Source organism: Panicum virgatum, chromosome 1N, assembly GCF_016808335.1.
Source record: "Panicum virgatum strain AP13 chromosome 1N, P.virgatum_v5, whole genome shotgun sequence".
Lineage (NCBI taxonomy): Eukaryota > Viridiplantae > Streptophyta > Magnoliopsida > Poales > Poaceae > Panicum > Panicum virgatum.
In genome coordinates this window covers 14,531,082-14,546,487 of record NC_053145.1, presented here as the reverse complement: position 1 = coordinate 14,546,487, position 15,406 = coordinate 14,531,082, and the positions used below count along the sequence as shown (strand labels likewise).

Sequence of the window (15,406 nt, the reverse complement as noted above, 5' to 3'; positions counted from 1 at the left end):
TTTGGAGCTTTTGCTACTTTTTGGAGCTTGCATGCCTCTCGAACCATTGCCCTTACTTGGTTTACAAACGACTCTATTTGTTACAGATTGTAGGCCATTTTTGACAAATAAATGCAGTATCAAATATACTATATGGTATATCTAGTAAAAATAGTTTGATGTTGCAGATACTTGTGAATTTGTTTATAAATAAATTTGGTCAAAACTAAATAAATTTGACTTGTGACAAAACCAAGAAAACTTACAATTTGGAACTGAGGGGGTAGATATTTAAAAGATAGGATATTTAGAACTCTCATGTTGAAAATGTCTCGCTCACATTGAAAGGTTGGGTTAAAAGGATTGGTTAAATAAAATTCTAAACTACCTGCATTTGGAACCAGACGGAATATTTTGTATTGGGCCAAGCATTATTTCTACTCTGAGAATCTATTTCTGTTCATTGTTGGGCCTGACATCTTCTACATGGGCTCATGGGTTTCAACATAACATGGGCCCTCGCGTGAACCTGTTTACCTTCCCTTCCTACACCATCGGACAGCGCCAAAGCTATATATCTTCCGATAAATTTTTTCTTATTAATCTTTTACTGTTTAAGATTTATGCAAACAACCTAAGCCCTTGAATCCACTCCAAACTCTACCCCTCTCTCTCTCACCCTTCTCTCTTCCTGTGCGCCGCCGCCGGCCACCTGCGCGCCCGCCCGTGCTGCTGCGCCCTCCCGCTACCGGCGGGCGTCTGCTGCTGCGCGCCCACCCGCCTGCTGCTCCCCGCGTGCGGCCGCGCGCTTGCTTGCTGCGCGCGGCCGCATGCTCCGCGCGCCTGCCTGCTCTGCCGCGGTCGCATGCTCCGTGCGCTGCCACGTGCCTACCTGCGACGCCGCTGTCGCCGCCCTCCCCGCCGCTTGCTCCGCCGCCGCCTGTGCCCCACGCCGCCGCCGGCCACTGGCGCTGGAGAAGAAGTCGAGAAAAATGTTGAGATTCAACATTTTCAAAATACTACTTCAATATTTTCGAAATACTAGTTCAACATTTTCGAAAATACTAGTTCAATATTTTTAAATACTAGTTCAATATTAATTGGGTTTTAATGGATGATTTGCTTAACCTCTTCACGGGATCCATAGGTACCCCATCGGGCAGGGCGAGCGATTCCTCTGGCGGCCAGGGCACATGAGTGGCGACGAGGATTTGCCGCCCGGCGGCGGCCGCCGCCGCCGCAGATCACCGGCGCCGGCGCCCCCGCTAGACAACGACGACCTACTCTCTGATATCCTCCTCCGCCTCTCCCCGTCGCCGTCCTCCCTGCCCCGCGCCTCCCTCGTCTGCAAGCGCTGGCGGCGCCTCGTGTCCGCCCCCGCCTTCGTCCGCAGCTTCCGCGCCCACCACCGCCGCAACGCTCCCCTCCTCGGCTTCTTCACCGAGGGAGAAAGCCGCGTCTCCTTCACCTCCACACTGGAACCGCCTGACCGTCTCCCGCGTGGCCACTTCTCCTTGGATCTCGAGGGCAGGCTCCACATGCTCGGCTGCCGCCATGGCCTCGTCCTTCTCCTCAACCGGATGGAGCATTACTTCCAGGTGTGGGAACCCGTCGCCGGCGACCTGAGCCGCGTTGCCTTCCCCCCGGAGTTCGGTAACGGTGGGAGCGCGGTGTACCAACACGCCGCGGTGCTTCGCGCACCCGGCGACGTCCAGGCCGGTGAGGGCCCTTCGATCCCTTTCCTGGTGGTCTTGGTCGGCAGCGACACAACAGTTACACGGGCTTTCGCATGTGTGTACTCATCGGAGACTGGCGTATGGGGCAATCTCGTCTCAACCGCGTGCCCATCCAAGGTGCCTATGTACAATCCCAGTACTCTGATAGGAAGTTCCCTTTACTGGTTGCTTGGTCCGGAAATGGCTATCCTAAAGTTTGATCTGGATAGACAGTTCCTAGAGGTGATAGATGCGCCATTGCATAATTGCCACTACGACATGCTGCGTTACTGGGTTATGCCTGCTGAGGGTGGTGGCCTCGGCTTCCTCTGTATGTCAGGCTACAACGCCCAATTATGGATGAGGAAGATGGATTGTGATGGTATTTCTGGATGGGTGCTGGGAAGAACAATTGAGCTTGATAAGCTTTTGCTGAATTCAGGGGAGGATTTTCCCCCATTGATAATTGGGTTCGCTGAGGAGGACAATATGTCTTTTCTTATGGCCTCTATTGATGGCAATATTAGTGGCATTATGGTCAAGCTAGATTCAACTCAATTTCAGAAACCTTTCAGAATTGAATGCCTTGGCATCTATCATCCATTCGCTAGCGTCTATACACCAGGTAAAAGCGTTGTTTACATAAGTTCTTGTTCGTACTTGTTGATGGAATGATTTCATATCACTATGTGTTAAACTAAAAATTTAAATTTTAGTTGCGTCAGTTGTCTCTGTCCCTTGATGATGTCACATAATAGGTACTATGTTTTCTGTTAACACAATGGTTGGCGATTCTTTCACGAATTGTAGAACTAAGTTTTATTGTTGCTTGCCTATGGCCTCATGCTCAAAATTTCTTACAGTAGTAATATTTCCATGTGCAAAGCTGTAGATGACTTTATTTTAAGGAAAAATTGGATCTGTACCTAAAAGATGCCAAAGTTAGATATATACCATCGTGACCCACATGTCATTGACTCCTGTGAACCCCACATGTCAGTGAGATAACGATAGTATATATCTAACTTTGAGATCTTTTAATGGTACAGATCCAAATTTCCCCTTTTTTTTATGATGCGGTATGCATAACTGTAGCAGTAGCAGATGAAAAAACTAAGCTTTGAAATAACTTAAACACCAACCTGAGTAACATAACTCAATAGCATGGTAGTAAAGTTTATTCAATGCTTCTTTTTCCTATCACTGCCGCATTGCTTATAAATTATAATTAAGACCATAAAATAATGAGTTAATAACATGGCTTGATCTTTGTCAACTAACAGTTCAGTTTGGTCATCTATTCAGGAGCCCTAATGCTAATGTTTTTTTATTCTGAATGTATTCAATTATTATAATCATAATCATTTTTGTACCCAAGTTGTTTGAATTTATTTATGACATCTGATTAAGATTACATGGAACAAGCAAAAGAAAAATCTAGTTATTTTTGTTTTCATTATCAGTCAAGTAATCTGAAACCTGATCTTTATCGTTGGATAGATAAGAATTACTTTTTTCTGAAATATTCTTTGTGTGGTGGCACTTATAATTTTGTTATCTATTTTCATTTTTCAATGTTCTAGAGCAAATGCATTGTCTTTCTCAATTTATATATGTGGGTTCATTTGCATCTTTTTTTTTTTGCCTCATATCTGTCTATTCATTCAACTTTTTACCTATGCTCGTAGGTATTGGCATTGGTGGTGGGCATGCTGGAGCTGAACATAGATGACTGTCTGGTTATATTTGCTAGCCTAATATGTTTGAAGTTTGAACAGGTATGCAATATTATTAGGTTCTTAATTTAGGCTGTGTTATATGTCATTCTCTTGTTTGTAAAAAATGCCTTCACTTCTACCATCTCTAAAAGAACAAAATTCTAAGAGAACACTCCATAATCGTGTCTGCAACTCTCCTGCCCGGTTATAAACCTCCCATCATCATGCTTAGCAGGCTGCCTCCTAGCTCTTTTCTTTAGGGCTGGCTTCCTCATCCTGTCATCTCTTGCTTAGCAGCTCTCTATTCACTTCATCATGTCTACTTGTCTACCTTCACCCACCTCCCCTCTCTTTTAGCTAGATGTTCCACTTCCAATCCCCTTATCCTGTATTTGCTGTTTTGGTCTCCCTCACTTCCTTTACTCTGCCTTGCTTCCAGTTTTCCTCAATTGTCCAATACTCAGTGCAATTGTCCAGTACTTAGGCCATTCTCAGTGCAAGGTTTCATTACGTGATTTCCAAGAGTGATGTGTCATCTATTGATCATTGAGTTAATGAATCAAACTAGATCTCTCAATGCAAAATTTCACTTCACTTTTTCATATGTTAGTATATCATTTAAATGTTTCATCTAAGTGACCAGTAGGAGTTGATGAATGTGTGTAGATGAAACTCAAATCTTGTCAATGGAGTTTCATTCTAGTTTTCATGTTCTTGGTAACTGCGAACACCAAGTTTCATCCCTATGAAACTCTATTCTTCTCTTTCATCATAAATTGCATGCCATGCATCACTTTTGCCTGTGTGACATGTCATTTAATGAGAATGAAACCCTAACACTTGCATTGAGAATGGCCTTACTAATTTTTAGCACTTAATCTTGCAGCTTCTCAGATAGTGTATGTTCTAGGACCCCTGCTGTTCTCTTTTTCATATGTTGTTTTTTTGTGTAATAACGCTGAGATTATTCAATTTTGGAAATCTATGTACAAGTGTGAGTTTCCCACCAGGTTGCGGTTAATGCTTATCATTGAATCCTAAGTAGTACAAGTGGTTATGTTGATGAGATTTATGGTCCTGCAGGCATCTAGAGTTTTGTTCCGGCTGCTGATAATGCATAGATGGCTTCTTGGGGTGGGTTTATCTTCTCCATTTGGTACGCTGGCCTGCGATGTGGTATGGTGGTCCGTGTGGAAATTGACCTTTTATGCAGCATATATTGTTAGCCCAACTGGGAAGCACTGGAGCGCACTAGTTGGGATCGGTCGTTTGGTTTGCAGTCTTCAATCTATTTTCGAAGTTTTTGAGACGTTAGTGAATTGGCAGGATGGTACTGTGACTTGCTTCGACTGGTGCAGGAATAATTACTCTGTTAGCCTGTTTGCAGATTAGTGCCTTCAATCGTTCATTTGCTTATGTCTTTTGAGCAAGTGTTTGAGCCGAATGCCCGTGTGCTGGCAGATATTTGTTTGGCAAAATTGGCCAGTTGAAAGCTGGTTTTTGCCCTAAAGCCACTAAAAAATTATGCCTTTGCTAAAAGACATTGCACAACACTGGTAATTTGTTGCTATAGGACACTCATTGTAATATTACTTTTAATAGAAAGCTGCAGAAATTTCCCTCCTTACCCTTGCCCGTCTCCTATGGTCCCACCTACACGCCACTCGAATCCAAGCGGCCAAGTTCTCCGCTGGAGCGCTGCCGTCCGCTCTATCTTCTCCAACCCCGGCATGCCAAGCCGCTCTATCTTCTCCAACCCCGGCATGCCAAGCGGTCCTCCCCCTCGTCCTTCACACTTGCCTACTGAGAATGAGGATGTCGGCCATGGTTCGCAAAGCCGCCGTTGGCGCCTCCCTCTGTGGCGGCCGTGCAGGGAGAGCACAGGCAGCCCGCAGCCGGGATAAGTTTGTCTTTTTACATCACTATGCAATTAAATAGAATAAAATAGTGGGTACAATGTTTCTCAGTAAATGTACGTAATTTATTAGTGTCTCTAAACAAAAACGATCTTTTTTAGTCGTTTTGAGTAAATGCAACCTTTTAACGGTGTTTAGGGGCAATTTTTTACTATTTGTTTTCTTTGGTACTCATCTTGTTTTGTGGAAGCTCAATTCCAAACTTTCCAAAATCCGAATCCCTCATCTTCATAATTTGTTTCGTGATTTGTTCAGAGCGGTATATATAATTTGTTCAGTTTAACAGGGCTTTGTTTTTCCGCTTCTGCAAAAACAACCTACTGTTTCGTATCCATGGGTTACACATGTTTCTGACTGGGGGCCTCTGGGCTCACATCGCAAGTCGGAATTCCCCACACGAGCGACGAGGAGGGATCGATGGCCCGCCGCGGCTGCCCCAGCTCGCCGGCGCCGGCGCCCCCGCTGGACAACGACGACATCCTCTCCGAGATCCTCCTCCGCCTCCCCCCGGCGCCGTCCTCCCTACCCCGCGCCTCCCTCGTCTGCACGCACTGGCGCCGCCTGGTCACGAACCCCGCCTTCCTCCGCCGCTTCCGCACCCGCCACCGCCGCGCCGCTCCCCTCCTCGGTTTCTTCACCGAAGGGCTGCGCGGCCTCCTGTTCACGCCTACTCTCGAGCCTCCGAACCGCGTCCCGAGGGGCTGCTTCACATTGCAGCTCGACGACGTCGGCGAATGGCGAATCCTCAGCTGCCGCCATGGCCTCGTCCTCCTCCTCCACTTGCTGCAGCTCCAGGTCCTGGTGTGGGACCCCGTCACCGGTGACCAGCGCCGTATTGCCGTTCCCCGGAACTTCCGCACCGGGGAGGGGACGATAATCAACAATGGGGCCGTGCTTCGTGCTGCCGGCGATGTCCACGGAGGTAGCCAATCGAGCACCTTCCAGGTGGTCTTGGTAGGCAACAACCAAGGATTCACACGACCTTTAGTGACTTTCGTCTGTGTTTACTCATCGGAGAATGGCGAATGGCGCGATCCCATCTCTATAGCTTGTCCGTTGACGTCTGTTACTCGTTACATCCCCGGTATTTTTCTTGGAAGTTCCCTTTACTGGTATCTTGTTGGGAATTCAACTGCTATCCTTGAGTTCGATCTGTACCGGCAGCGCCTAGCACTGATAGATATGCCGCCACTTAAGGTGCCAACTGATGTCTGGGTGATACCTGCGGATGGTGTGCTTGGATTTCTGTATATGTCAAAATACAATGTCTACTTATGGAAGAGGGAGGCCGATGGTGATGGTGTTGCAGGATGGGTGCTGGGGAAAACTATCCAGCTCGACAATCTTCTTCCCCTCAGTTCAACTGAAGCATCGTACCCTAGGATATATGGGTTCGCTGAGGATGACAAAGTGTTTCTTATAAGGACAACTGATCGCATCTTCACCATCCAGCTGGAGTCAATGAAGTTTGTGCAGTTCAAGATCTGCTCTGCAATACTTTACTCCAGCATCTTCTATCCATTCTCAAGTGTCTATACTACAGGTAACGGCATTCTACATTGCAGATGTAGCAACATAAGTTATTTTTATAATTGTTGTTAGAATGCTTTTCTATCTTTGGGTGCTAAACTGTAATTTAAATTCAGGTCCCATCGATAAATACATAACTGCAGTGCATTAAAAACTAAGCTTCAGTTTACTGAAGTATCGGATAAGTAAATATGAGTAGCCCAGTTAGCACATTTCGGACGCGTAAAGATAGTTACATGCTTCCATTGGATATATACAGTTTATCTACATTGATATTAACATTGGGCTCAAATGACTGAAATATCAAATGAATACAAATGAGTAGCCCAGTTAGCACATTTCGGAGGCTTAAAGGTAGTATTCTTCCATTCAATTCTTTCATGAAATCACATTTCATTCTTATCAGTTATTAAGGAACCTTACTGCAATTTCAATCTAATCATTTCCCTGTCAGTTGATCACTTTTGCCACTGGAGTTCAGTAGTTTTAGTGTGTTTTGTGCTATCCACTGCATGGTACAATTTGAAGAACAATTTTAGATAACATTTTCTCCTTATTGGTTAAGTAGTCAGCAAACATATGCTTCATTATGAGATATTTGAATATTACTGTTTTAAGGACTATTCTTTGCATTAGACTAGACAGTACATTTTCTCCTTATTGGTTTATCTATTCCTACTGTTCTAGGCTTTATTCTAGCAAGATTGAGCAAATTTTCTTATATTACATTGAGTATATTTCAAAAAAACTACAGTAGTTGGTCTAAATCATCACAAAAGTACACTTTTTTAACCCATTTCAAATCTTAAAACAACACTTGTTAGGTAACACTATTAGTTTGGACACCCACTAGCATCCCCGACCCACACGTAAGACACGTGGAGCTCAGATTACATCAAAGCTAACAATGTCTTACATGTGGGCCTAGGATCTCAATTGTCATCCAAAAATTAATGGCGTTGGCTCAAAAGTTTAGGTTTGTGATGCTATGGGCAATGCATGTGTAGTTTGTGAAATAGCCCCAAGAACCATAGTTTTGTGTTAATTCAGTCCACACCAATTGTGGTTCTCTGAAACTTACTCTATTATTTATATGTGTGCACCTAATTTTTGCTGTCTCATATCCATTCTGCTTGTTGTTAGGATATTATTGATTTTTCTGCTTCTTATTTTCATAGGCATGGGACTTGGTGATGGACATGAAGGAGCTGAGCTGTTGTTCAATGCCTAAGATGATGTGCTGTTGACTATATTCATGTAAGATTACCTTCTGAGGCTTTGAGCTTTGGTTGATTTTTTTTATGAAAATATTTCATTTACCCTTTCTACCTTTTAAGGCTCTAATTTTCTTCCGTATTGTCCTCCCTCCAGCACCACCTCTCTTGTATCCACAGATGTTTCACCCCCTCCTGGATTTTCTCTTTTACTTGCTTCCCTTCCATTCAGCATTTCAGCTGCATCTCTCTTCTCGAGGCTTTTACTGCATGTATATAAATTTATATAGGGTTGTTAGAGTCTGCCTAGATCATGCATTTTCAGATTTTCTAAATGATTTTGCTTACTTCACTTGGTTAGTAGTAACTGACTAGTTCTTAACATTTCTAAATACTTCTGCTTTTATACCTGCACTCATATGCCTGTGAAGCACGTAATGTACTACGTATGATTTGAGGCAATGAATCACTGATCTTTTAATAGCTGGTGAGATCATATGTGGCAAAACGAATGAGAACATACCAGGAGTTCTGGCTATGACCTGTATAGGATTCCCCCCCCCCCCCCCCCCTAAAGACACGACGTCACGACCTGTATAGATTAACTGTTCTTGTACTGCTGTTCTCTGTTTGTTGGCTTTTGTGTAATAATACTGAGATTATTCAAATTTGGAAATTTATGTACAAGTGTGAGTATCCCACAAGGTTGGAGTTAATGCTTATTGTTTGAACCCTAGTAGTACAATTGTACAATTGGTTACGCTAATGGGATTTATGGTCCTTCAGGCGTCTAGGATTTTGTTCCGGCTGATGAGATGGATGACACCTTCTTGGGGCTGGCCGGCTGGGTTTGTCTTCTCCATTTGGTATGTTGGCCTGCGATTTGGTATCATGGTCCATGTCGAAATTGACCTTCTATGTAGCATGTACTCGTCAGCTCAACTGTGAAGCACTGAGCGTACTAGTTGGGATCAGCTGTTTAGTTGGCAGTCTTCACTCAAATTTCGTAAGTTTTTGAGACATTAGTGAATTGGCAGGATGAAGCGTACTAGTTGGGATCAGCTGTTTAGTTGGCAGTCTTCACTCAAATTTCTTAAGTTTTTGAGACATTAGTGAATTGGCAGGATGGTAAGGTGACTTGCTTTGACTGGTGCAGGAATGATGACTCTGTTAGTCTGTTTGCCTTCAATCGTCCATTTACTGATGTCTTTTGAGCAAGTGTTTGAGCTGAATGCACGTGTGGTGATAGATGTTTATTTTCTCTGGTACTCCTCTTGTTTTCTGCACGCTCGATTCCAAACAGTTGGCATACTGCACGATACAACTTCCTAGCTTTTATTGGCTGGTATACCGAGTCCATTCCGGCTTTCGATCTTGGAGGTCATGCCTGCCTTGTTTTCGTTTGTGGTTTGATGGTTTAATTTGTTTCAAGAAAGTATTTTGTTTCCATGATTTTCGTTGTGTTCGCTTGGCTGTGGCTGATGGTTTGTGCTGATTTGTTATGAGAGAACAATACTGCTGACTGGTAGCTGGTGGCTGGTGCTGATTTAGTATGAGAGAACAGTACTGCTGGCTGGTTGGCTGTTTGGTCCCTAACTTTGAATTGCTCACCTTCTGGTACCGAGCCAGTTGTTTACAATGCATAGAGGGTGCTCTATTTTTTACTTTGGAAAAAGAAGCTATTTCCAATGGCAGAAGAGTGCTTGTCGATTTCAATCGCTTGAGAGTTATCACTTATCACAGCAAGAGAGAGCAGGAACTTGTAAAAATACAGAAACAGAACAGCTGCACGATGTTCTGGCAAAAAAATACTGTGGTTACGCCATTTTGAAATGGATGCAGTCATGCAGATGCCTGGCTCAGGAGATGGATGCCCTGTCGCTGGCAAGAAAGGTGTCCATTCCGATCCATTCCAGCAGAATTTCAGAGTCTCGAGAAAGGTTATGTATATGCAGATCAGATGAGAAGCAAGTGTTCTTGTTTCATACAGTGTGCTGTGTACAACATATAATCTGGAGGCAGCAAGCAAGAAGCAAGTGAATTTATAGCGATAACGCCCTCTGAGAAGCAGCAACACAGGAACGCAAAGGCTATGAGCTCATCACTGGGTGACGGCGATCGCCGCCGCCGCCGGAGCGCCCCCGCTTACGCCTTCCACCAGGGGTCCTCGCCGGTCCTGAAGTCGGTCTCCACCCACGGGACGAAGAGCACCTTGCCGTCGTCGACGTCGGCGTGCACCAGGGCCAGCGACTGTCGTCGGTCGGTCGTATTCACAAACAAGCAAGAGCCAATTAATTCGATCAGAGATGAGTTCATCAGTTAGTTGATTATCATGAGGTGAAGAGACAGACAGACAGACAGATGAACTTGTTCTCACCAGGGGCGCCGGGCCACGGACGACCTTGCCCTGGTTGTTGTACTGGGAGCCGTGGCAGGGGCAGATGAACTTGTTCTCGGCGCTGTTCCAGGGCACGACGCAGCCGAGGTGGGTGCAGACGGCGTTGATGCCGTAGGTGGCCAGCGTCTTGTCCTGCTCCACCACCAGGTAGGTCGGGTCGCCCTTGAGCCCCTGCGCGAGGGTGCGGTCGTTGGGGCCGTGCGTCTGCAGCCACTCCTCCACCTTGATGTCGTTGCCCAGCTTGTCCTTGGCGTAGGTGCCGCCGCCGGCGCCGCCGGACCCGGCGGGGATGAAGAAGGAGCCGTAGGGGACGAGCATGCCGGCGGTGGGCAGCGAGATGGCGCCCAGGAGGAGGAGGTTCATCAGCTTGCGCTTCTCCATGTCGGGGACGCGGTCGGCGGGGATGCTGCTCGCCGCCTGGCACGTGACGCCGCCGCCGCTGCTGCGCTGGGAGAAGCGGTCGCGGCCTGTCCCGAGGCCCAGGCCCTTCGCCGGCTTGTTGGGAGAGGCGCGGGGGCGGCAGAGCTGCCGGCGGCCATTGCAGGCGTATGCATGCATGCAGTGCAGACAAACTTGTATTCAGATTCAAAGTTTCAGATTAGACTTGGAGGAAAGATGACCAATCCATCTGCAAATCTGTATTCTGGTGCTATGCTACTTCATCATATCATTCTGCAGGTACATACGGCTCATGCGGCATGTTCTTGCTGCAGGTTCTCCGTTTCCACGGAGCTCATGTAACAGCAAGGGAAGGGAACAATGAAGGGAGCAGCAGGTCGCGTACCTGGGTGGGGTTGGCGGAGGTGGAGAGCGCCGTGGAGGCCGCCATGGCTGCTGCTGCAGCAGCAGGCGGAGGGGAGGATCGGTTGCTGGGGAGGGAGGGAAGGAGCAAGGAAGAGGCTAGTGTCGCTGGCGACCACAGGCTTGCGGATGAGCCCCGGGGCTATATCATGTCTGTGTCGTACGCTCAGTAAGGCGGGCGGTGATTGGTTGATGCGCAGCGACGGGGCCGCGACCGCGACGGCCACACATGTTGCGAGGGGCGCGCGGCTGTGGCACACGCGCGCAGGGTTATCGCTCCCCTCCTCCCCTGGGTGTGGCTTTGGGCGTTTTTGGCAACACAAGTATCTTGGGTCACCTTGGATTAGTGAACGTGGCTCGCACTCGCACACGGCGGCTTCGACTGGTTGCCTCCAATTTAGCCAGTGAGTCCAGGGCACAAGGCCCGGCCCGCGCCCGCCCGTATATTTTACTATTTAGCCCTTTCTCTAAAAGATTTCCATGTTTAGATTTTTTTTAAAAAACAATTTGTATTTTTAGACCCTAAGAGTCGGCGCCATAGATCGTGGTGCAGATATAACATATTTCGTCGTCATAAATCATAAATCGTAGCGCCGAGCTATTTACCACTAAACTGAAATGGCGTTGACGCGGCAACTATCTCCTGCGCCGCAACCTATGGCGCCGAGTTACCGCAGCCTGAATCCAAAGTGCCCCGCGCGCGCCTAGCCTACCGGCGGCGCTGACATATGCGTACGGCATCGGCATGGGCGACGGGGCAGCTGCACTATGCGCAGATAGAAGATTAAGAATTGGTTGCTAACTGAAACTGAGATTCGCATGTACAGTACAACTGTTATTAGTTTTACGGAGACTTACATGCACTTTTTTATTTTAATGATCAGGGTGCAAGTGTCATGAGAAAAAAAAGTAAATTTACGGTTATGACTACTTAAAAAATTTCAACCGTGATGCACATTTTTCTCTAGGGACACAAAATGCGCTCTCATATTCACAAAAAAATCTCAAAAATATTTATTATTAAAGATGCACATATATTTGCACATCTAATTTGGATGAGATGCACACATTTTTGTGCAAATAATTTTTTTAACATACATATTAATACTATTCAATTAAAATATTGTTCTCTATATTTAGGTTGTGTTTAGTTTGTGAAAAAGTTTAGGTTATGGGTACTGTAGTATTTTCGTTGTTATTTGTTAATTAATGTCCAATCATATACTAATTAGATTTAAAAGATTTGTTTTATGCCAATCAGTTGAACTGTGTAATTAGTTATTTTTTTAATTGTATACAATGCTCCATGCACGTGTTCGAAGATTCGATGTGATGAATACGGTAGGAAAAAATTTGGGAACTAAACAAGCCTTAAATAGAAATAGAAAAAAATACATAAACAGTGCCGCAACACGGCAGATCACGGAGGTGATGTAGCGGTTGCATGTAGGGCCATACAGTCTTGCACGGAAATCGATGAATCTTTATTAAAAAAATCGATGAGGCACGGTAACTGAGCTGAGAGAGAGAGGCGAGTCCCCAAGCGGAGAGGAGAGTGATGATGGGCACCCTCGTGACTTACACCCTGCAAGCCAGTGGCCTATCCACACCACATGCATGCACAAGTGCCATACGTAAGACTGACTCCAACAAGACGTTGTAATTTTATGAGGCAAAACTTGTTTTACATTGCGTGCACAGTGGAGCGGAGGGAAGGCAAAAAATGCGGTCTCCAACAGACGATGCTTTTCCCCCACACCCCGCTCGCCGCACCGCCGCTTGCCGTCCTTGTCTCGCGGCCTGCCGTGGCTCGCGCCGCCGTCACGCCTCCGCCTCCCCCCGGCCACACCACCGTCGCCCGCGCCGCCGTCGCGCTTCCGCCTGCTCGCCACGCCGCACGCCTCCGCCCTGCTCGCTACACGCCGCCGGAGGAGGGGCCCACCCACGCTGCCGTCGCCGGCCATGGCCTCCGCCACCGCGCGCAAGCTCGGCCATGGCCTCCGCCGGGCCTCCGCTGCCGCGCACGAGCTCGCCGCATGGGCCTCGGCTGCCGCGCGCGAGCTCGCCGCGCGGGCCTTCGTCGGGTCTCCAGCTTGCCGGTGAGGGAGGGGGCGGCGCAAACCCGCAGCCCGGCGGCGGAGGAAGCTAGAGGAGGCCCGCCATGGCCTTCACCGCGACGAGGGAGGAGGGCGGGGAGCTGGGCCACCGGGGCGCGCCACCGCAGCTGCATCGCGGAGATCCGAGGGAGGAAAGGGGCAGCCGCCGCGGGAGCTTGGGCGAGCAGGGTGCCCCCTCCCGCCCTCCTCGCAGTGGCCGGCGGGACCTCGACCCGCTGCCGACGGCCGCTCCTGACCTGGCTCGCGTGCCCCTGCGTGGAGGCCGCGCAGGGCCATGGCGGAGCAGAGGCCGCGGCCCCGGAGCTCCCTCCCGGCCGGATCCGCCTCAGGCCGTGGAGGTCCGGCGGTGGCCGCTCAACCTTAGGCCATGGAGGTCTGGCGGCGGCGGCTCGAGTAGAGGTCCACGCCTCCGCCTCCGCCTCCACCCCGCGACGCGCCTCCGCCTCCACCCCGCTCCGCGCCGCGCCACCGCCTCCGTCCGGCGCGGCAGCCCCACGCCGCAGCGGGTCCCAAAGCAGCAGCGTTTGCATTCGAGGAGAGAGGGATTGCAATATTGCATCGCCTCTCTCCTCCGATGCACTTTGCCTCTCGACTATGCGTGGTCTGTTGGAGGAGATGCCTCACATGAACAGTGTCGTTTCGAAAGGCAAAATGCATTTGGCTGCCGTTGTTGGGGTCAGTCTAAGCGGAATTGCAGGTGCCACACGAGCTATGAGCATGCAGCACGTAGCTCGGCGCCATAGATTGTGGCGCCGAGCTCGGCGTTATAAACCATGGTGATGAGGTAGCTGCCACGTCAACGCCACTTTAGTTTAGTGGTAAATAACTCGGTGTTACGATTTATGGCGCCGAGATATGTTAGCTCGGCACCACGATCTATAGCGCCGATTCTCAGAGTCTAAAAACGCAAATTGTTTTATAAAAATCTAAATGTGGAAATCTTTTAGAAAAAAACTAAATAGTAAAATATACGGCCGCCCCGCCCGTGCTCGTTTATTTTTTCCTTTAGGAGAGACCATGCTCAACTTTTTTTTTAGCACGCGGGTCCTGAGAATACTCTCTCCGTTTGAAAAGGTAATATATTTTAAGTTTTATCGACTTTTCCTAGATTTAATTAACTTTACAGAAATAATATATAAGCCATGTTTGGATTCAAGGGCTATAGCTATTTCTAGCCTAAAATAGTTCAAAATAGTCCAAAATTATCTCATCCAAATAACCTACCTCAAAAATAACCTACCTCAAAAAACCTATCTCAAAAAACTATCTCATCTAAAGAGTGATTATTTGGGCTATTTAGGAGGAGCCCACCATAGCAAGAGAGGTAATATGGCTGTAATAATTGAAAAAGGTGCTTTAAAGGCCAAATAGCTCTTGGATCCAAACATGTCAAGGGTTATTTTATTAGATTGGAGGGCTATTTTATTGAGCTAATTAGCTCTAGCCCAAATAGCTCTAACCCTTGGACCCAAACACGGCCATAATCATCTATATATGGATGGTGTCAGTTAAATACAATAGCTACATGCTGCTCATCTTGCTCACCGACGTCGCCACCGCCTACATGGCTACATCCCTTGGCCCTGCTTATCGGAGCATTCGTTTTCGTTCTCAGATATTAACTCGCGGGGATTTGGGGATGGCGCCACGTGAATAAGAGTAGAGGGCAACGCACACTGTATTGATCTCATGAATCGTGTACATATATAATACAAGCCGATGCCCACTCGAGATGCCAATGATCGCCGAGGATAACGGATCGTGGCGAGCACCGTGGGCTGAGCCAGAAGACTCGGAAGCTAGCAACTAACTTAGTCTAGCCGGTACAACACAATGTGATTAGCCACTTTGACACCCCGCAATTTGTGCGTCGTCGTCGAGGCACAAACTAGACCTGAACTCTTCAAACATTGCCTTGGTCAAGTCTTTGGTCATGATGTCTGCGATCTGCTGGCTTCGACATCTTCTCGGCGAACTCCACGTCAAGATCGACAAGGCCACTCTTCTGTACTGCGACA

The 15,406-nt window shown here is 47.6% G+C and overlaps 3 protein-coding genes across 6 annotated transcripts; 2 read left to right on the top strand and 1 right to left on the bottom strand.

Moving 5' to 3' along the window:
* Positions 1-1,124: 1,124 nt before the first annotated feature.
* On the top strand, positions 1,125-10,097 carry LOC120655267. 3 transcript variants are annotated; one of them, XM_039933019.1, is made up of 6 exons: positions 1,125-2,319; positions 3,383-3,472; positions 4,496-6,412; positions 6,638-6,871; positions 8,037-8,115; positions 8,859-10,097. In XM_039933019.1, exons 3-5 carry the CDS (start codon positions 5,746-5,748, stop codon positions 8,087-8,089), a joined length of 954 nt encoding a protein of 317 aa, XP_039788953.1. In that variant the 5' UTR covers positions 1,125-2,319; positions 3,383-3,472; positions 4,496-5,745; the 3' UTR covers positions 8,090-8,115; positions 8,859-10,097. The 3 variants fall into 3 exon arrangements, with proteins under 3 accessions (XP_039788953.1, XP_039788951.1, XP_039788952.1); XM_039933017.1 differs by having other exon boundaries at positions 1,127-2,319; positions 4,496-6,871; XM_039933018.1 differs by lacking the exon at positions 3,383-3,472 and having other exon boundaries at positions 1,127-2,319; positions 4,496-6,871.
* On the top strand, positions 1,896-3,426 carry LOC120653338. Its single transcript, XM_039931096.1, has 2 exons — positions 1,896-2,319; positions 3,383-3,426. Exons 1-2 carry the CDS (start codon positions 1,896-1,898, stop codon positions 3,424-3,426), a joined length of 468 nt encoding a protein of 155 aa, XP_039787030.1.
* Positions 9,994-11,656, bottom strand: LOC120655269 (cytochrome b6-f complex iron-sulfur subunit, chloroplastic-like). 2 transcript variants are annotated; one of them, XM_039933021.1, is made up of 3 exons: positions 11,255-11,656; positions 10,450-11,042; positions 9,994-10,322 (listed from the first exon to the last, which is right to left on the bottom strand). In XM_039933021.1, the coding sequence occupies exons 2-3, from the start codon at positions 11,026-11,028 to the stop codon at positions 10,218-10,220; spliced, it is 684 nt and encodes a 227-aa protein (XP_039788955.1). In that variant the 5' UTR covers positions 11,029-11,042; positions 11,255-11,656; the 3' UTR covers positions 9,994-10,217. The 2 variants fall into 2 exon arrangements, with proteins under 2 accessions (XP_039788955.1, XP_039788954.1); XM_039933020.1 differs by having other exon boundaries at positions 10,450-10,995; positions 11,255-11,633.
* Between the last annotated feature and the right edge of the window lie 3,750 nt (positions 11,657-15,406).